At 37.5% G+C, this 21,324-nt stretch overlaps 1 protein-coding gene across 6 annotated transcripts in view; it reads right to left on the bottom strand.

Annotated features, from left to right (window-relative positions):
* The window catches only part of ADGRG6 (adhesion G protein-coupled receptor G6), a 117,022-nt gene that overhangs the window by 26,603 nt on the left and 69,095 nt on the right, over positions 1-21,324 (bottom strand). For all 6 annotated transcript variants that reach the window (XM_052784543.1, XM_052784544.1, XM_052784542.1 and 3 more), the window contains 8 exons: positions 20,787-20,839; positions 20,653-20,706; positions 11,183-11,325; positions 10,356-10,470; positions 8,261-8,322; positions 6,571-6,778; positions 5,919-6,084; positions 2,515-2,655 (listed from right to left, as the gene is read on the bottom strand). In XM_052784543.1, the coding sequence (XP_052640503.1) occupies positions 2,515-2,655; positions 5,919-6,084; positions 6,571-6,778; positions 8,261-8,322; positions 10,356-10,470; positions 11,183-11,325; positions 20,653-20,706; positions 20,787-20,839 (942 nt within the window). The remainder of the gene's footprint in view (positions 1-2,514; positions 2,656-5,918; positions 6,085-6,570; positions 6,779-8,260; positions 8,323-10,355; positions 10,471-11,182; positions 11,326-20,652; positions 20,707-20,786; positions 20,840-21,324) is intronic.

The raw sequence follows: 21,324 nt of genomic DNA, 5'->3' as shown, positions 1-21,324 counted from the left end.
TCTATGAAAACCTTTGGACAGATTTCTATGGGTTTCAGTGGATTCTGTCTCTAGCAGATAACAAAAACTAGAAATAAATATCAGATGGTCTCTTTAGGGAAGGCAATTTATTCTTACTTGCCCTTAGAAAGGAAAAGAAATAATGTGTGCATTGAAGTAAAATACAGATAACTGCTTATTTAGCTATAAGGCTGTGCTCAGCTACAGTTAGGGGTAAGGTTTTTAGCCAATAAAATATATAGAGGTACAAGGTAAAGCAATGCTGAGGCTAGTGTCAGTGATATAAATCTGGTCTAGTCTAGACAATCATTACAATTCACATATTTACCATATTTGCACATTATTTTCATGTCCTCAGAACTCATGAGGATGATCCTTCCAACCTAACTTTAGACATGTAAAAAGAAGGTCTAGAACTGAAGTAGCCATTCTAGCATTTCTTAACATAGTCAATGAAAGGAAACTGGCACATCCAGGGCATAATCCATTTTACCTATTCTATACATCTAGGTCGAATACTGGTTGCCTAAAAGTAAGTGTCCATTTCAGAGGCTTTAAGGTATCCTGCCCAGTCTCCAGCTGCTACTGCAGAAGATCTCACATCTCTTACAGGTTCATTGTCACATCTGTTGGCCAGTAGTACCTTTGCACCTCGGGGTGTCTGAAATTGCACTACGCTCCTTTGTCTGGGCAACTGACGCCTAGTCCTGCACTAGGATGAGATGTGTCACACCTCAATGGTGTCCATTCTTTTCCATCAACTGGCTTTGAAGGTAGCTTTTGGATAACAGTTCAGGCATAGGTATGTGCATTGAACACACCGGCCTTTGGTGAAATGAATCCCGCCCTGAATAGCCTACATCAATTTTTCATATAGTCTTCTAAATAATGTAACCATCAGATTTTAATGAATGACAAGATAAAATTTACTAGCATTCTCTCAGTTGCAATAAAAAACCCCCTCCAGTGCTGTAAAGTATGATGTTTCACTGTTATGTTGAATGTTTATAAGAAATACAGCTAATAGCTATGGGAATTTTTTAAATTGCAATTGGAATAAATATATTTATGAAATACTTTTGGATAAAGAAATACTAATGGATAAAGTTATTGGGTTTGAGATGGCATGTAGAACAATTTATTTTTAGCCTTTATTTTTTTTAGACTTACTTTATTTTTAGACTTACTAAAATGCAAGTTTTACACATTTTTAATTAATTGTGTTGAACATGTCACCCATGAATAGCTTGAAAAACACAGAGAAAAAGGAAAGGAATTTTAGTTGCAAATGTAGGTGCAAATTTTTCTGGTTTTTGCTTTTCAATGACTTATTAAGTATCCCTTAGAAACACATTTTAGCACCATTAAAGGACACATTCTTACTTCATATGATTTTATGTCATTAAGACAAGCCTACATCTGTATTCTTCTGGTTTCTTTATTAAATATATCCATCTTGTTTTTCATAAAAGCAGGCTTAAAATGAATACTATTTTAAATAGTTAAAGATACTTCGGGGTGTATTTCAGAAGGCAACTGAGGGTCATGGGTATTTTCTTGCCTAGATTATCTGAAGAATCTGGATACACTGCCAATAAAAACGATAATATAGGGACAATACAATACTACAGAGTTCTGCGGATGCACAAGAGCCAAAGGTCACTTGAAATACTAATGGGAAAACAAACTCAAGTCTTCTGAGGCTCAGTCTACAGTTCACTATGAAACAATGTTTCCTTCTTAATTAACTCATTTTTTTTTCAAAATAGGTATGCTTTTGGTTGTTTTTTTCCAAGCTGCAAACTCTTCCTAATTTTTTTGGCATCTACCGTGCAGGAACTATTTATAATTACCATGTGATGGGACCCAAAGGAGAAAAAACCAAATCTACCTGAGTTCCTTTAGTTTTCAGGTACAAGTATTGTTATCCTTATTCCATATTAAAATACAGTGTGCTTGTGAGAACACATATATGAAAAGAAGAATATTATGTATAGAAACAAATGTTCTCTGGCTGATGACAATCAGCCCAGAGTTTCCAGCTGAATGTTAAGTAGTCAGCTGGATATGAGTGCCAACCAAGGAAAAGAGAAAGAAAGAGTACTTGACAGCATTATAGGCCAAATTCTCTTCTGATAGAAAAGAATCTGGCTCCGCTGAACATCAAGGACCTATATTAATGCATTTTAACAGAAGTTATGCCCTTTAAGAGGCCTTGCTACTTCACTCTGATTATAAGCAGCTGGGATACAGTTTTCCATAGATTAACCCGAGAAAGAGTTTATCTCACATGTGACAGGAATTTGCAGTCAAATCACTGACTTTAATTCAACTTGGGCACTTGGACTATTTTGTCACTCTGAACATAACACTGTCTCTAGTGCCTACATCTGTTATCACCTTCTCATTCCTATAACTCATGAGATGCTGTGAAATGATTACACTACAGGAAACTTTTAGCAGCTGGCTTTGTCTCACCCTAACCGAAATGACTTCAAACACATTAAAGTTTACCTGAAAAAGACCATTTTTATTGAAGAAAGTAAATTGAGCCCTGGATATAACTTCAAACTCATCTTGACTTAAATTCTTCAATAAACTTGGTGGCAGAATGACAGAAGCAAAGGCATTTGTCTGATCCTTGTCAAAATCTATCTGTTAAATAAAAACAACAGAAGGACATGTTCAAACAAAAACCAAACCATCCATTGTCACAACTGGGTTCACACCCTTACACAAAGATATCTCAACATGGGTCTAGAACCAATCAGCACTAATATGACCCGTACCTATGTAAGAGTTGATGCAATAAATAAATAAAAAAAAGGCTTAGGAGGTTTTCCCACCCTTCAAGCATCAGATCAGTTTTCTGCTACAAAAAAAGGTATTAGATAAAACAAACAAACAAACATCTCCACTGCTATAATGATGATTTGGAAATAATGAGATGGCAATAATGGCAGTCATAATAATTTTCAGTAAACTTCAAGACACTTTTCCTCATACCAAACAACATTGAGAACTGAAAAATACGCTCCAAATCCTTCTTTCTTGAGTTGTATTACTTAGCTTGATCTGCACATCTGAATTAATTCTCTTAGGAGCTTTTCTAGTTTCTCTGTTAGAGAATGGAGATTTTAAAATAATGATTAATGTCACCTCTCTATATTTATTGTGCTATGTAGCACAAAAAAGACACTTTCTGCCATCAATGTAAGCTTAATCTATACTGGCAACGTGTCAGACAGCTGAAAGCCCTCTATGGCACAGGTATGTAACTAGTGGGCAGGAAATAAATGAGGATGAAAACTTGCATTTCATTAGCTACCAGGCAGTAATTCTATGACTGCATCGTCTCCCTCGGTGACACACTTATGCCACCCTACCCATCAAAGGAAGGGGAGCAAGCCATCTCACAGTGGCTCTATAGTAAAAGCATTTAAGAATTTCACTGTGAGATTAGGAAACTCACACTCCTGACTTCTCCAGAGGCAACTTGCTCATGTATTTATGCCTCTCTTGATCAGCTGTATGATTCTAAAAGCACCATTAGCTAATAGAAAGTTAAAACCCATAGGCTACTGATAGATTTATTTAACTTCTAAATTTTCACTGATTTACTGTGAATAACAGGCACCCTTGGAAATTAGTGAGAAGTGGTTCATAGGTATCTTCTGACAAGGCTAAATACAGTTGAATAAAAGGTTTTCAAAGGACAATTCTGCCACATTAAACAGAAAGTGTGTGTGATAAAGACGTCCCATTAGGTATTGTCTGCAAATAGAGTGGAAGAGGCTTCTATAAAGAAGTGTGGATATATTACAGGAACAATTTAATAATATGAATCACCAAAGGCTAACTCAGTCAAAGGTTTGGCAAGAAACATAAAGACACAGGGGACTGAAAAAGAATCTTTCCAAATTGCCATGGATACATTTGCTTGATATCTACTTTAAGAAAAAAATATGAAATAAAATCTGGAAACACTCTGACATACAGCTTGAAGAGTTTAATGCTCCCTGATGAGCCTGGGATAGATCATCACATCGCTGGTGAAAAACCTGGGCTTTCAGAAGGGAATCTCCCTCCAGCAGGGATAGCAAGTATCTTTCCTGATAGGCATGGAAAATATAAGCAGTGACCACAGCTGCTGCAGACTTTTCTGGTAGGAAGGGTGCTAAGAATTCTCAATCAGCTGTTGGAAATGTGAAAGTCTGAGAATAAACTCATGTTCCAATAGGAACATTATAAATAATTTGACAGAGTTTGGGTTTTATGATTATTTAGACAGTGCTGTAATGAATGATTCCAGGGCAAGAAAATTCCTGGATGTCCTCAAGCCACAGATGGTAATTCTTATTATACATGCGAACATCCCAAACCTGGCTTCAGAATTTTTCCTTTCCTCTTTCCATAAATACAGGATGAAATCTGGAGGAGAAACATTCCTTTGATAACAATCAAAGAACAATCAGCTATTGACCTTCATAATAAGAGAGCTAAAAAAAGTAGATTTACAATCATAAAAAATTTCTAATAAAATTGATTCAAAGAATTTTAGCCAAAATATCTATGAATATAAACATGTGAAAACTCAATTACATTAAATCCATTTGTATCTATTTAAACCAGCATTTGGGTTTTGATCCAAAGTCTATATACACAACACAAAAAAGGCCTGCAGCCTATTATATTACTACTACTTTTTCTAGCACTGCCTTCATTACTGTTTTTGATTTTTACAGTACATAGTACTTTATAAAATGATCAGACATTTATTAGGATTGTTGTCTTGCCAATTTGCAGCAGGAATTAATTTGGTTCCATAAGATGCTTATACTCCAGTGATAGTCTTTAACACTTTTCATAATGCCATGTTTTACTTGAATTCAGTTTTGGTTCCTCTGGCCCAAATGATAGTATATTTCTTAAATTTTCTGTTTAATCTTTTCTGTGTGTTTCTCCAAGTAAGGCTCACTGTATTTGAATGGTTAGACTCCCAGGAAACTGAGATTACATTACCTCTGTCATAGACTTCTTATATAACTGTGAAAAAAATACATTGCACTACATTTTTAAAAGCATTTAGGTGCCATAAAATGCAGACAGGCATACAGTGAAATTTAAAAAGTCTCCGCACCTCATTGCTACTGATTTCAACAGAGCCTTTGGAAAATCCCAGTAGGTGCTCATGTGCATCTCAAATGCTATTTCATAGCTTTTAAATGCCTGAGCTTTTATATTTGTGAAAAAAGAAGAAAAATATTTTTGAGGTGATGATAAATATCTTAACTATAGCAGCCTGTCTAGATACTGTAGCACTGGAGACCATTCTGTATTTTGAGTGATCTGTGTTTCTTTTATTTTTCATGTCTAGGCTGGTCAAGCTCCACATGAATGTCTTGAACAGCCTCAGACATCCCAAATGGCATAAGCCTATCAACCTATGTGTGGACAACTGGATCACCCTTAGGTCTCTGTTAGCAGTAGGTGTTTAAACTATACTGGAAGGTTGAAGACCTATTGTATCTGCAGAAATCTATGTGTAGATACCTACCTTTAGGTGTCTTATTCTAAAGCTGAAATACATCAGTGGAGTTGTTAGCTAGTGTACAATGGGTAACACAGCAGACTGTTAAAGATTATTTTCCCTTTTCATTAGTAAAAAAAACCCCCTGAAACGGAAAAAATTCTGTTCTGGATTTGTAAGCAAATTACTTTTCATCTGTATGGAACATGTGAGTTTATCTGGGTTTCCTGTCACTCAAGGAAATACATTAATCTGTTTGGATGATTGCAGGAAAAAGGAAATAGTAGGGGGAGAATTGGGAGTTGTAAGTGGTTTTATAGGAACCACAGTAAACACACTTGGAACAACAGGAACATTTCACGTTCAAATACAACTGCTTGTTCCATACCTGGAAATCGGATGCATTATTCTGTGGACTGACACTGAAAGAACCACCTCTGAATGAAGTTGAGTTTATAGAAGACACTCCAAGTGCGAGGTTTCGTGTTGAAATACTCATGGATGGTCCAGTGAACTGGATCTTTAAAGCCAAGGCATCGATAGTTTTTAGAGCTCTAAAAACAGAAATAAAATTATTCTAAAAACTGAACACAGAAAAAAAAAAAGCTATGCTCTATGGTCTCCATGTTTAAGACGATCCTCTTATTATTGACTATGTTTCTATCACCCATCTGTGTATTCACAAGGAGACTGTCAGGCTGTAAATTTATGCATCTCTGTTGAAAACAGAAATTTTTGATTGACAGAAATGATATGACTACATATCACTGGTCCTGAAATAATTTTCCGACAATACTTAGATCTCTGCTCTGTCATGTATCAGGAGAGTTCTTTTCCATCCAAATACTTTAGCTTTGCCAGGCACATTAATTTTAGTACAAGTAGAAATATTTGTATATCTAATTTGGAAAATTCTTTTTGATGTAAATCAGAAAAGTTTGATTTTTGTACTGCAATTGTTTGTCTCCTTGTGGAAGGATGAATACTTCCAAGCTTGCAGGTTGCTCTCAAAAGCTTGTCTCAAATGCAGAAATACTTACTCTGAAGATGATGCTGCCAATACACTGTCTGAACTGGTTAGAATATTGGAAAAAATTGTGACCACGGTAGAACCCAGAGATTCATCAATTTCTTCATCATTCACAATTTTTTTGAGCTTCTGCACAACATCATTTACTTTGTCTGAGGTTAGCTGCTGCCCTTCACCAGTGAGATTCAGAAGCTGATTGGCTATATCAGCTGCGTTTTCTGTAAGTGTACATGTAAAATGAAGTAAAAAGAGAAAAAAATGCATATAAGTCCTGAAGAAATTCAGAAATACAAATTTTTATCCTCATTGTTGAAAGCTAAAGCATGTTCTGTGGTACTTGTAATGAACATAGGATTTTATCATTTTATCAAATTTATAATTTATGAAAAAGTATATAGAACCTGCTGATTATTATACGCTGTCTTCATTGGCTGTGTCTTTCTTTTCCTTAATATGATTTGAGTTTGTAAATCAGAATTATTATTGAAATGACTGATTGAACAAAAAAAAGGGAAAGTAAGGAATAAAAAGAACATTTTCTCTCTTTTTTTCTCCTTACGGTATACTTTCTTTTTCACTGGGAAAAACAGTGTCACTCTTGAAGTGAAAGAAATGCATCCAAAGTCACTATTACTGAGAAAGCATTCACCCTTTTAAGGCTTGGGGAGAAAGTCTGACCCCACTGCAAATATTTCAGTTCCTTCAGAAGACTGTATTCTTACTCAGAGTGTTGGCAAGCACAATGCACAAGCAAATTTAATGAGAAGAATCTTCCTGGTAAGAAAAGTTTGATAGTGTGTCCAATGGCAATACATTAGTGTAAATCACATGTTAAACTCTAGGTTTGATGCCACCTGGATAGAAAACTAATGTAAACACTAACATTTTACAATATCAAAATATGTGAGATTTATTGCAATTCGCAAATAAGATCTTGAAAGAAGATCAGCCTTCTTTAGTCTGCAACTGGCTGTGGTTTTTTAATGTTGTGTTTTATAATATAGCTTTTGCTACATTTACTGTAGCATGTTATTTTACATGAAACGATGTTTTCATATAGCCTGACTGCAAGTACTCAATCAACTAAGATAGGTAGCCAGGCTCCCTGGGACCCCTCTATCAGTGGAGAAAGAAAAAGAGGCTTCTCCAAGAAAGCAATTCAGAATAGGAGCTTACTGTAGGTGCTCTGAATTACTTATGAAAGTATCATTCTCTTCTCTAGCTCTGGCACTGAAAAAAGGGGCCATAAAATTGTCGTCTATTTATTTTATTACTCCTTTAAGGACAGAATGACATCAAGGGGTGTTTTGCAAACTGAGAATAAATCTGAAAATATCTGATCATAAGCCCAGTGAAGAGAGTGGGAGTCTTTCCACTGGCACCTACAGGCATTGGAAACATTTAAAAATTTGTCTGAACCTGAATATCAAATTGAGGCAAGCTACCACCTGCCTCTATTCTTGCTTAAATTACCTGAAGAGTTTGATTTATTTCATTAATTGGTATCCAGAATTGGGCTGAATTCAACTTGGTGCACTTCCCCAGAGTTTAAATATTTACTTTGCACTGATTTTTTAGAAAGATTTTAAATAGCATAATGGAGGAAGATATTCTTCCTTAATGTAACTTCCTTATAGTAAGCAGTAACCAAAGTCTACAAAACTATGCCTTTAGCCAATGGCCAACATCAATATACTCACCTGTGCAATTTCTAAGATCAGGCTGGCCCCAGTATGATGTATAATTCTGCAGACCCAAATAGCTAAAGAGGAAAAATGACAAAATTCACATGAATACAATAGCAAAATTATGTAAATGTTTCATACTTCTTTTGTAGGTGTCACAGTGGTCTACTCTTCTCAATTCACAATTTTCCTAGCAACTTGGCCCCTAGTAAAATGAAATATGTATGCTTGACAGTGGAAATATGTGATCAATTAAGTGACAGTGCTGACAGAAACCCTAGTTCTTTTGGACAAAGTCCCAGCTGATTCCTATACTGATTTGATAAACTGCATCAGTGGAAGTTCTGGCCTTGTATTTCAGGAAAGACCCAAATGTTGCCACAAACTATTATGCCCCTATTATGGCCTAATCGGATGCTGTTTCTATAATTACCCTTTGATATAAAGGGCTTTGCTCAAGTCAATAGCAGGCCATAATACCTCTCAGAAGAACATGCAGAGGAGCTATGTGGAGATATAAACTTATGCTACCCATGAAAACTAGGGCACGTCACCATCAGATCCAGGTCCAAGGTGAGGGGCAGATATAAAGGTGTTTTTTTTCAAAGTGCTTTTTTAAAAAGCCTTACCATAGAAAAATACCCAGATGTGGCTCCAAAATTAAACACACTTTTCCCTCAGTTTTCTTTAAAGACAGTCATGTTATCATAGCATGGCAAAGGTAGAATGGAGGATGGGAGAAAGTTATCCTTTCACTCAGCACATGATAGAATAAAGTTATTCCTCAGTTGATCACTATTATAGCAGCACACTAGCAGGTAACCTTCTACTGTAGGATGCGCAGGACTAGAGGAGACCATTAGAAGAGCTTCCTCTTCTTTCAAAACACATCCCACCTGTGCTCCATATTGGCAAAAGCTAGTGGAGGCAGAGGCAAGGAAAGAATAGCACAGTGCAGAACACAGTAATTTTTTTTATGAGAAGTGCTGCACATGGACAATCAATGGTATTGTGTAAACCACAAATGAACAATAAAGATAAGCAATACTGGGGCAGCAAAGGCCAGAAACCTTAATTTTTAATGATTCTGAGGCTCTAACAAAACAATTTGGCTTCTGCACTACTCTCTCTACAACAAAATTTGGTCAATCAGAATCCAGCAGTTCTTGTACAAGATTAAGAGGCTGAGGAAGTGAGTTAGTTAAATATAATGCTGGTTGCTTTCCTGTTTGGCACAGAACCTCAAAGCTGATTCATATCCATGTTGCCATATTGTTTTCAAAAAGTAAAAGATATGGTCTTCTCAGAACATGTTCCAGATGCAATGTAGGCAGATAAGACTACTATATTGCATTTAATGGTGATCATCCTAAATACTGAAGAAATTAATTAACATTGCATCATCATAGCCATGTTCAAGGCACTCAAAGGAGATCAAAGCCATATTGTTTTGGTAATATATGAAAGGAAGTAATAATACTCCCATTTTACAAATGGGAAATACAGATACAGTATCTAAATCTTCTGTACATGTTCCCAAAGAAAGCTTACATTAGGGAAAATTTATCCTAAACCTTAAAAACACAAGATCAAATCTTTAAGCATAAGATTATCCCCACCTTCAGTTATGACTAACTACTGGCAAAATACTTGTTTCACAGAATTTCTTTTACTTTTCCTTAATGAGATGAGAGGTTCTGGATTAAACCAAATACACATCTCATCTTCATAGAATTTTGTTGAGAATTTCTTATACAAGTCAGATAGTAGTAGAGGAGTGGTAGCGAATGTGAAACTTTGGTTTCAGTAACATAAACAGCATGACTTGAAGAAAGCAGTTTCATTCTGTAAGAAGGTGCTATTTTTATAGTCCCTTTGACATGTATTAATTGTGACCCTCAATATGCCCTGCAGAAGTGGTTGATGAACTTTTTTTTCTTACCAATGAAGTACATACTCTTACTGCACACACATAATCTCTCACAGTATAGAAATCATCTTCCTGAAATACAATACCAGCCAATGGCAACCATTGTGGGGGATGCAGTTAACTATATAACCAGAAAGTTGCATTTGAAGCTCTCAGCTTCTCAGATATTTGAATACCTACCAGGTTCTTGATGCAGTCTGAACTGAGCTCCCGTGGCATAATGTGAAGTTGGTCACAGTTGGTCTGGTATCTGGCCAAAAATAGTTTGGAGGGTTTTCTTCAGCTAAACATTTTTCTGTAAAAATAAAAGTATATCAATGTTAATGGTAAATTTCTTGATCTAATAATTTTCCATTTCTTGTCCTCAGCTCATCAGCCAGTATACAGCACAAAGCTGTCTTCAAATGAAATGCTTGGTTGTTATCTATGGAGTAGTGGCAATAGAGGAGTGCACAACAGGGGACAACATATACTGCTGCTGCTCAAGGGAAAGGATTAAACGTGCATGCTGCATCCACTTGCACTCCACCAGCCCCTACCTCCTCCATCCCAAGGGAAGGGCAATCTCTGACTGAAAGAAGGCGAATGGGAAAAGATGAGAGCTAGAAGAAGATTGATTAAAGGCAGCAGCTGGCAGAAGCACAAGCAACAGAGTTGAGGAGAGGGCATGAGGGGCCTTGGAGGTCCAAAATGTCTCTTTATAGCTCTGGCTGTAAATAATATTTCTTTATCCTCAAACTACCAGAGGAGCTGTCAGGAACTGTCCCAGCCTCTTTGAACCAGACAGCAAAACACTGACTAAAGCAATGTGGACAACTGTGTTTGTGTTAAAAGAGGTATCTTGAGCACAGCGCTTTCAGATTAGTGGAACACTGAGGCTTAAAGGGAGAGTTTAAAATCGGAAACAGTCATACTGTTTGGAAATGTGTGATTATTTTAACACAAAGATGCTTATTTATGGACAAGCAAACAAAATCTGTTGTGTAATGAAGCTGAAAACTACTTACCCACTGGATCAACTTCCACACTATGAAGCTTGTATCCTCCTTCTATGGTCCCATTATTATTTATGAGCTTCTGTCGGATGTCTTCCTCTTCTAAATTGATGTTGTTGGTAGAATTATAAACCAGAAGAGCCAAAACCCCAAAACTGCAAGGAAAATTATCTGAGTGTTTGAGTCAGAACAGCAGAAGCCAAATGTGTGGAAATAAAAATATCTGACAAACTCTTGTTTTCTGAGTATGGAACAATGTCACCAAGACAATGTTGCTCATTATCTGTAAGTTATTATTTTTGTATATATGGGGCCACAACAAGAAAGTACGGTTGGGAAATTTCATCCTCTAGTTACCATTAAAGAAGCATCTCATCAACAGAGCTAAGAAATGTTTTCAGAATATTTAGATTATTTTAAAAGATAGTAAAAGATGAAAGCATAAAGTTGTAAGTTGTGAGTTCTAAATGGGCCCTAATTAAATTTAAAAATCTGGTTGCTTATGGCTTAGGAACTTAAGAGCTGATTCATCCCACCTTACAAAACTTGTCAGGATGGGACAAGTCAACCTCCAGAGGGTCTATCTCTTCACAGTCTACAGAGGAAGACTAGAAGATTAATAAAGAACAGATGCCTAACATTTAAATGTTTAAATTTTGATGGAGAGAAAAACACCCTGACACACTTCTGAAACTTTTAGTCCTAATTAGGAAAGTCTAGTTGCTCAGATGAGTAATTCAAGTTTGAGCAGTAATAGCTGTTTTGTACTGTAGCCCACTGCTACTTTCTTGGGCATAAGAAGTAGTTCAAAGTGCCCAAGTCTCTTTCCTGTGAGAGAAATAAAACAGTCCCCACCCTTGTCCAAAAACATAGCTTTTCTGGAAGGGAAATAATGAACAGAAAAGCAGTTCTAGCAGGACACAGGAAAGCAGCCCAGAGTGGAAGGCTCAAAAATTTCCTCCTGGGACACAGAAAACACATGTTGGAGAAGAGAATATGCCGGTACCCAAGAGCATTGCTTGGCTCTGGCTAGTAGGAGGTGACGCCACTGAAGCATGGAACATTGGATCTCCATGGGAGCCAAAATGTGGAAAAAAGGAAAAAGCAAGCCTGCTTTGGGCTGTCTTCATCTTAGCCTTGCCCTTGGATACCCAGCAGCCTGAATAAAGGCAGACCATCGCGGTGTGGGAGCAGTTCCTGGCAGCCTGGGAAGTGGCAGCACTGCCAGCACACATACAGTGAGAAGGGCACACACTGAACAGAGGTGCTTTCACCAGTGGCCCCCCATGAGAGAAAGCAGCAGTGACCTAAAAGGTCTTGCGGTCTTCTTGAGGAAGAGTAGGAGAAAAAATCTGTAGGGGTGCTGTATGGGAGAGGGCTAGTGGGGTTTTCAGGTACCCCTTCCTAGACAGACCAGGACTCCATTTCCAAAAATCTTCCAGAAAGACATGCCCATGATGACAGCTCAGAGTTGCACTTTCCAGAGGTGCCTAATCTGGTACAGTATAAAACTGTAGCTTAGTGTACAGATGTTCCTCTTAGATGGCAGATTTAACCCTCTTTCTGTCAGACATCAATCTGAAAACTGAGTAACTCCAACCAATAATTCTGAAGTATTCTCATTAGTGAAATGGCATTAAAAGAGCTGACGTTAGAAAACAACCTTTCAGTCTAGGAAAAAAAGAAAAAAAGAAAAGCAAAGCCCAAACCTCATAAAGAAATCATGAATGTGAACTAAATTCTCCACACATTTCACTGTTGCAGATGTAAAGAAATAAGCAAATAAATATACACAGTCCATGGTTGGTGGGGTTTTTTGTTGTTTTTTTTTTGTTGAATACCAGTACACTTTTCTTTTTTCTTGCCATGTCTGCTGTTTTACTAGTAACATGTTGCTGGAGAAGATAAAAATGTGACTACCTGCTGGCTTGGCTTGTTTTTTCCCCAATGGCTGTATTTTAGCAGAGAAATTCCAGCTGTCCCTGGCCAGGTTGCTCCTGCCCTGCTCCCAGAGATACTGAGTTCCTCCTAACATTCCTTTGGTCTCTGTGGAGTGTTTAAAATATGGCAATAGCCTCATTAGGGTGGGTGTGCATTAGCAGGCTTTTGCTGTATGCCTTGTATATATTACAAGGCACAAGTTTATTATGGCATTTATTTTTAGCAGAAGCATGGAAATTGCCTAGGGGATTGCCAATTCCCTCAACCCTCCAGTACTTCAGCCCCAGAGTCTCCTGGCACTTAACCATCTTTCCTAAAAGATTCTGGCTTCAGTCATCTATTCCCTTTACTTCAGAAGAGGAAAACTTAATATACTGATGCCACTCCCTACCTCAGCACTTTGGCTGCAAAACAGAAGTCATAAGTTAACAGTCACCACTACTGCTATGCTGCCTATTGCAGGACTCCCAACTAACCAAAATGATATTTAGTACCCATAACCATGCAGAGGGATAATGGCAACAAAACAGAAGGGATAATGATAGATGAGGTAGAACTGGTTACAGTTATCTCAAACAATTATAGAGAAAAGTATTGATTATGAAGCTCTGATAAAAATAATCTGTTAAACCACTTCGTTATTTGTTTTCTGAGAAACTCTTAGAGCACAAGTCATATATACCGTGTAAGAAGAGCCTGTTCCATATTATGATGAAACATTTTCTATAAACTTTTCAGAATGACTCATGCTAGCTTCCCAAAGTAAATAAATACCTTTTAACTTGACAGCTGATGCAATATGAAGCTGAGTGCTTCCTTCCACTTTTGTCACACTCAGATCCCAAAAAGAAAACATTTTAATGGCGAAGAACAAAGCTCTCGATTTCGGAAACAGTAGGCCTACACTCAGATAAATGGCAACACTGCCATGCTCTTCTGGTGTCACCAGATTTGCTACACCCAACCTTACATCTTTTATTGTGTGCCATATAAAACCAGACAGATTCTCACAGCAGTAATCAATTACAAATTACACATCCCCTGCAGTAACCTGTACTGCTAGTATTACTGCTGTCAATATAAAAAAAATGGACTGTGGTGTAGGTAAACACAATGGGGATAAGTATTTATGCCTCTCTTCTCTTTGACTGAAATGGTGACAGCTGGAGCAAACAGGAAAGCAGGGGAAGACCGGCATCTATCCCACTGTCCTGGTCTGTTGAGCTAAGCTGGCTCAGAGAGAGGAGTTTACGGAGCTGCATCCTCATCAGAGGCAAAGGAGGCGGTGGGGGTGCCTGCGCTGCCATGGCACATACCACAAAGCCGGCTTTCTTCTCTGGCAGCGTGACTCAGAGCTATTCCAGGACAGTGTGCCTACACACAGGCTGTGGTCTCACTGCTATGCGATGCGAGGAGCCTGAAGGAAGGATTAACAAACCATGCGAACCGTGCAGCACGAACTGTCTCATACCTGAAGATATGTGGTTGAGGATTAGCAATGCATATTTCTCCTCTCATTTCAGTTCTACTAGACAGGCTGAACTAATACTGAATTACTGTGGTTGTCAAACTGTTTAACAATTCACTGTTAATTTCTTTCGTAGTTAATGTTAGTTGATGTAAAGTATATAAAGAATCATTTTTAAAGCACCTAAATACTCAGGGAGTCTAAATTTCCACTAAAAGGCACTGGGAATTTCATTCCTAACTACCTTGGCATATTTTAAAAAGTTTTAAGATGTCAGCATTAAATTCTTTACCAATCTTGCTGTTACGTTGGCTTTGAAGATAAGCAGCGATGGGTAGCTGTAACTCAAGACTGGCAGCACAGGTAGGCCCACATAGTCACCTGTAAACACTACTGACTTCTTCACGTTAACTGGACAGACAAAAAAAGAGCTGACTATTGCAGAAGTCACTCAGCGAAGATGTAATACAAACAGCAGACAAAATGTTAGAAAACACACTGAATGAGACAGAAAGAAATATGAAAGTAGAGGGAAATTAAAAGCATTCCACAAAAGCATCTGAGTTTTGGGTAAATTTTTAGTTGAGGTGATTTTGACTGTGATACCTTTAAAATGTTCAGAACAGAGAGCAAAAAAATAGGACTGGGCATAATAGACACATTCAAAGTCATGCCAAGGGTGAAGAGCTTACTTTCTCAGCGGAAGGTGATGTTATAGAAAAAATATAGTATCTGAGACTTCAGGGCACAAAACTAAAAATTGCACCTACTTTTTGGACTACTAAAAATAAAAGCTTCCTAAGCATTCCTTTTAAGTTAATGGCCACTGTATCAGAACAGTGCTGCGAGGAGCATGGTCACCCCTCTGTGCCTGTCCTTGTATCTCCGGGCCTTGTTCCTCCTTGCAGATCTGGAGTGGGAATGAAAACAACTATGGCTTTTCAACAGAAAGCACTTATAATATGTGATGATTTGGTATGAAGACTATTTGTTATTAGAGAATGTAGCAGAAAAGCAAACCAGAAAGGGCTGGAATCCCTCACATTTCAACAGCTGGTCTTCACTGAAATGAGTTTTTGGTTATGCTTGAACTATGTTCCAAAACAACAAAGAAAACCGCCATTCCCCAACACACTACTTTCCTAAAAATGGCAGCTAACAATGTCAGGTCTACACTAAATCCAGTTAAAGTCAGTGGAAAGACAAAGGAAGTCATTGGAAACTGGATCAAGAACAGGCAGCTTCAGCAGGAGACTAAGAAGGGATCATCCTTCAGTCACTTGGGAGGAATTCCCAAATTCCTCCATCTGTGATGAAGGCTTTCTTTACAGGTCATGGACACAGGATGCCAGCAGGGCACTGTGGAGAAACCTGTAGATTTCTGCTTGGCTCTTTGTTGGTCAATTTTTCAAGCAGAAATATTACCCATAATGTACACACTATGTGGCATTTTAAAATGTTGCTCAGCACTGGTCAAAGCTGTCCCTTATTGCCTTTGGTAGCACTGAAGTTGAAGTTGGGGGGAGTAGAAGTGGGCCCAGTCCAAGTTATTCCTAAAACCGCACCAGAAGAAACCAGGAAAATTTTTAAAATATGAATAGGCATCACAGATGTGTTCATTTACAACAAGAATAGCATTATTATTTCATAACAAATAATTTGAAGTAATCTACAAAGAATGCAAAGGCCTAATACTTTACTCTGTAAAGATACTTATAAAAGCAAAATTATGCTGCTCCAATGTTGCTAACTCCTGTTGAAAACTATTACACAACCTAATTAGCTTAAGTTTTATTCAAGTGCATTAAACTTTCCATTAAGCAACACGGGACCCAAGAATACAGCATGCAGGAGCCTGAATCTGCCTCACTGATACTGGTGGCAAAACTCCCACGGACTTAAAAAAAGTGGGACTAGGCAAGGGCAGCTCTGATTTCCTGCTTTCCACTCTATTTTCATTTCTAAGAGAAGGGATTTCAGTTTAAATTTAGTGGTCTCTACACAGGTGGCTGCCACTGTGGTTTTTAATTTGGATGAGTTGTTTAACAGTACTAACATTAATTTGTTTCACATAGTAGAAGCAACTGAATGCAGGAAATATGCCAAAATTGTGACAATCAAGTAGTGGAAGTTGGAGCAAACATAATCTTACTTGTGTGTTAAGTGGAGAAAAGGTTATAAATGAATTGGGGCCTGAATTCTCAAAATTGCTTGCAAAATAAAAGAAGAAAGGAGAAGCAGGGGAGCTGAGCTGCTTCTTAAAGACTAATTCCCCTACTAAGGCAGCCCTATATAGTCATCTGACAAGACCTAGGATCAGTAGGACCTTTCTGAGAAAAGCAGCAGCAGCAGTCATAGAAAGTTTTGACAAAGCTGCAGAGTCCTAAAAGGCAAAGAATTAATGAAAGAAACAAACACATTTATAATTTATCTACATAAAATCCATCAATCGGCTTCACTTTCAAAGGTTTGTGCAAAATAATGGTGGACAAAGAAACAGCTATGTCCATAGCACATTCTGAACTCCTGTCTACTTTATTTTGAACAGCTGTGCCCTCATTAAGAGATGGGAACAGTATGACCAGAGGAAAAACTTAAACACAAAGTCAAGTATAGCTGTGATAAAATTCTGTCTATTAAAGTAGTTAATAATCTACCAAAATATTATCTTGATACACTGCTGTCATCCAGAGATCTCACGGTATTAAAGGTGCTGATAATAATACGCACTTTTGGACTTGGCACACTCTGTTTGTCTCTCATCACCGTGTACATAAATGCATAATAAGCACAGTGTACTTTGGATTTCTGCAGCTCATAGGACACAGCAATGAAAGAATAACAATCCACTTCCATATTTTTGTTTTGTTTTGCTCTTCTCCAGAATGCAGTAGAGTTTAAAATATTTATTTGGAAAACACCTATTTTTAACATGCCAAAAAAAGCCAGCTTCCTACCTCCCACTTCCAGCTTCTATTTCTTCTCTGAAACATTCTCTGTAATGATTCTTCCTCTTTCACTTGCAAGAAGACTAGGTGGGGAGACTGATAACAGAAGTTCCTTGATAAGGTAGCACTGTGGTAAATAAGGGCTGAAGCAAAGCAAAATGCATAGAAAAGGTTGGGAAAGGTTGTTTTGTTGTTTGGTTGGTTGGTTTTTAACCGTTGTATAAAATACTAATCCAAAAGGTAAGGAAAAAAGATGCTATCTGAATGATAAGAATATGAATTCATATAAAGAGAGGGAAAACTTCTCAAAGAGAAATTTAAGGAATTATGAAATCTTAGAAATAAGAAGGCTATGATCTTGTGGAAAATTCAGAAAAGAGAGATAATGTTTAGTGAGTTAGAGTAAGACTAATATGTTAAGTTCTGTAAAAGACAAAGTTAAGACCATGATACTTAATGGTTAGGTCTTAAATTTTAACTGTGGAGTGAAATTCTGTTCAGATGAACATGAAGGCAAAAGGAATATAAAATACTTAAAAACTAAGGGAAATAGTGGAATGTCTAAAACTGCAACAGATTTATTCTTGACTATCCAAAAGGGAGAAATAAGAAAATCTTTGGAGAACTATTCACAGAAATAATTTGTAGGAATATTTAATTAATAGAAACTGTATGAAATCACACTGTAAGCAAGTTATGTACAAGACCTCAGCCATAACATTTCAGTGGATCACCTGAACAGTGAGAAATTAACCTTATTTCCATTAGAGATTAAAAACTTCCAACCTGTAACCTGCTAATTTTTTATACTCCAAAATGTTACTCTGGTGTCTTGTAAGATTTCCTTAAAATCCTACCCGGGACAAATCCAAGAAAGTGGAAAACCTAATACAGTATCTTGAAAGCAATGATCAGAAAGTAGTAAGAAAAAAAGTTTGCTTTCTGGATCTTCAGAGATTCAACAGATTTCTTCCTCGCAAAATCTAGAAACAGCTGTGTGAACCTCAAAGAACTGGAAATCTGGTGACTAAACCAAGGAACACTGAAGAGTACTGGGAAGCTGATCCTTCTTTTGTTTCAGAAGGGAAGCAATGTACAATGATAGACATATATTTAGAAGACCTAAAGCTGGGAGAACACCAACTTTTCCCAAATGTTTCTCCTGTAAGAGGTAAATTATGCATGAAAATAAATGCAAGCCATGAAAAATACATGAAAAAACAACAAAAAACCTGTGTATATATATTTCTATATAGGTATATGTGCATATACAATGTGTAAGAAGTGTAATTTTTGTTAGTCATATATCATGTAGCTCAATTAAATTTTTAATTATCCCTGTGTTACACCAAATGGGTTGCTAGGTTGGGCAGAATCTTGACTTCTCTTTTTTTTTTCTTTTCTAAGAAAACATGCACAGTGGAACAATCCTGATTATTTGGAGAACAGTAGCATTTTTTGTGACATGATTAGCATTTATACTAAAGTATTCAGAGTGATGACAAAATGCCATTTGGCCTTGACACAAAGTGCATTAGAGCCTATGAGAAGACTAGTTTCTCATTAGACCAGGCCTCCCTTTGAAAAACTTTATGACATATTATGAACATGTAATTCCATTGCCTCTGAAATTACATATGATGAGCAAAGTAAATAGGAATGGGGCTACTTTGCCATAACAGCGATACATTATTAGAAGTAATTTAGTGCCATATTCACTGTATGTCAGAAAGAGAGGGAAAGGAAAGGGAAAAGGAAAAGGGGATTACAAGAATAATTTCTCCCTCTTCACCTCTTTTTTTTAATAGACCAGGAAGAAGAAACAAAATCCAGAGGACAGAATAGTGGGGAGGTGAGATGAGAAGAAATTGGGTGTGCAGATCTGGGAAGAGCAGATGCTGACAAGCTGTGCTGCTAGCCTCCTAAAAGCTGCAGGAATAAGGATGGGGAAAACTTTACGTTCCTTGGCAGTCTTGGATTGTTGGTAAGACCTGAGGCATGATCTCCACTTAAAAGGTTTTGCTGGCATAACCATATCATTTAGAAGTGTGAAAAAAATTCCCACCCACATCACTACACCCTACTGTAAATGTAGGTCAAGCAGCAAAATAGCCCATTCAGAGACTGGATTTACACTATACCAGTTAAATTGTTTTGCCAATAAAAACTGCCTTTCTGCTGTGGGTGTGTGGGAAGGAGATAGTACGTTTTACAAATCTTTTCACATCTAGGTAAACTCTGTAGAAAACTGGAAGCATCAGTAACTACTTCCTGATGGTAAATTGGGAATACTGGGCCATCTCTGAAATTCGAAAGCCCAGCTGTTATCATGGCAGTTCTCAAGAATCAGCAGTTAAAGTCCTTTCCTACGGGACTGCAGATACATCCCATACCCACTTGCTACCCCTTCCTCACAAGAATAATTATGTTTTGATTTCCTCTCCTTAATTTAGTCCTAAGATTCACTCCCTCACCATATATCCCTCAGAAATCAGCCTGCTGCTTTCAAAGAAATCCCCTGAGGCCCAATTTTCAGGGGGTGTGACCCATCTAACTTTCTTTGGCTGCCTTTGAGGCCATCGCAACTCCAGTGCCTCCAAGCCCAGCAGAAGTCAGGAAATGAGAGCATATGGTAAATAGTTTAACTCACACTAGTTTGGCTTTCAATTCTAGTGTGATTTGTCAGTGTTTTGCATCTCGTAACATGTCTGTTAACTCAAAAGACTCTGGTTCAAGAGAATAAATACAGTGACAGTGGATAGATACCAGTGTACCAAAGCTTGTTGCTAAAGAAAGCTGGGTGTGCCGTACCACATATATATGATATGTCTATTCAGTTTTGTGACAAATGAAACCTGAGCGCTGAAAAAATGATCTGTTAAGGTTTAAAGCTCAGTAGGTTTAAACCAAAACAAACACAATAACCAGTATTAGGTTTCTGAGCCCATCCAGAACACTCAGCTTACCAGCAGTCATATATTTACAGACTAGCAGCATATGCCCAATAATAGACAATGAATCCCATAATAGACAATTAATCCAATAATAGACAATAAAGCCTGTTGTAAAGCCACTTGTAATAGCAGCCATTGCCTCTTTCAAGAAAATGTATTTTAAAATGTTACCTTTTAATACTTCTTTTTTCTCTTACTCCCTCTTTTGTGGAGCCAGGGTGGATGCTATATAAGAAATTAACATTAATTAGGGTGGGCTAATTCTCAAAAGGAACATAGCATAAACATCTTCCCCCTTCATTTACCTGATATTGACCACATACACAGTATAATTCCAGTTCTGGAAAGTACGGTTTAGCTGAAAAACAGGAAGACATTGATCACATGAATGGTGAGATGTTAATGGGGCTTTTTGCTGCTTAAGACAGAGTTGGAATTTCACCCTTCTCCCCCTTGAGAAGTCCTCTTCGGTTTTTCAAAGCAAAGAGAACACTCTCCCATTTCATTGAGGTGATTGTTGTATTAAACGTACAACTGGTAGCGAGAGATGTGGGCTTTTTTACTGCAGAAGGAAATCTGTAAGGTCATGATGCAGTGAACAGGTGAGTGCATGGGATGCTGAAACTTTCCTTTTCTCTCTCTCTTCCTCATCTTAAATTCTTAGAAACATTTTGATTAGAAAAGATTTACTGACAAAACTACAGGGTCAATTTTCACCTAAAAGTACAGCCTTATGATGATCTTTTTTTCAGACCTTTGTACTATTTATTCTGAGTGGGCAATGGTTGCTCAGTTTTCCCCCTGGGAGACGCTTTTGCATACTCTGCTAGGGCCAGGTGACAC

The sequence above is a fragment of the Harpia harpyja genome, chromosome 4 (assembly GCF_026419915.1).
Source record: "Harpia harpyja isolate bHarHar1 chromosome 4, bHarHar1 primary haplotype, whole genome shotgun sequence".
NCBI lineage: Eukaryota > Metazoa > Chordata > Aves > Accipitriformes > Accipitridae > Harpia > Harpia harpyja.
Note: the sequence above shows the minus strand (reverse complement) of the source record. Positions and strands in the feature narration are given on the sequence as shown.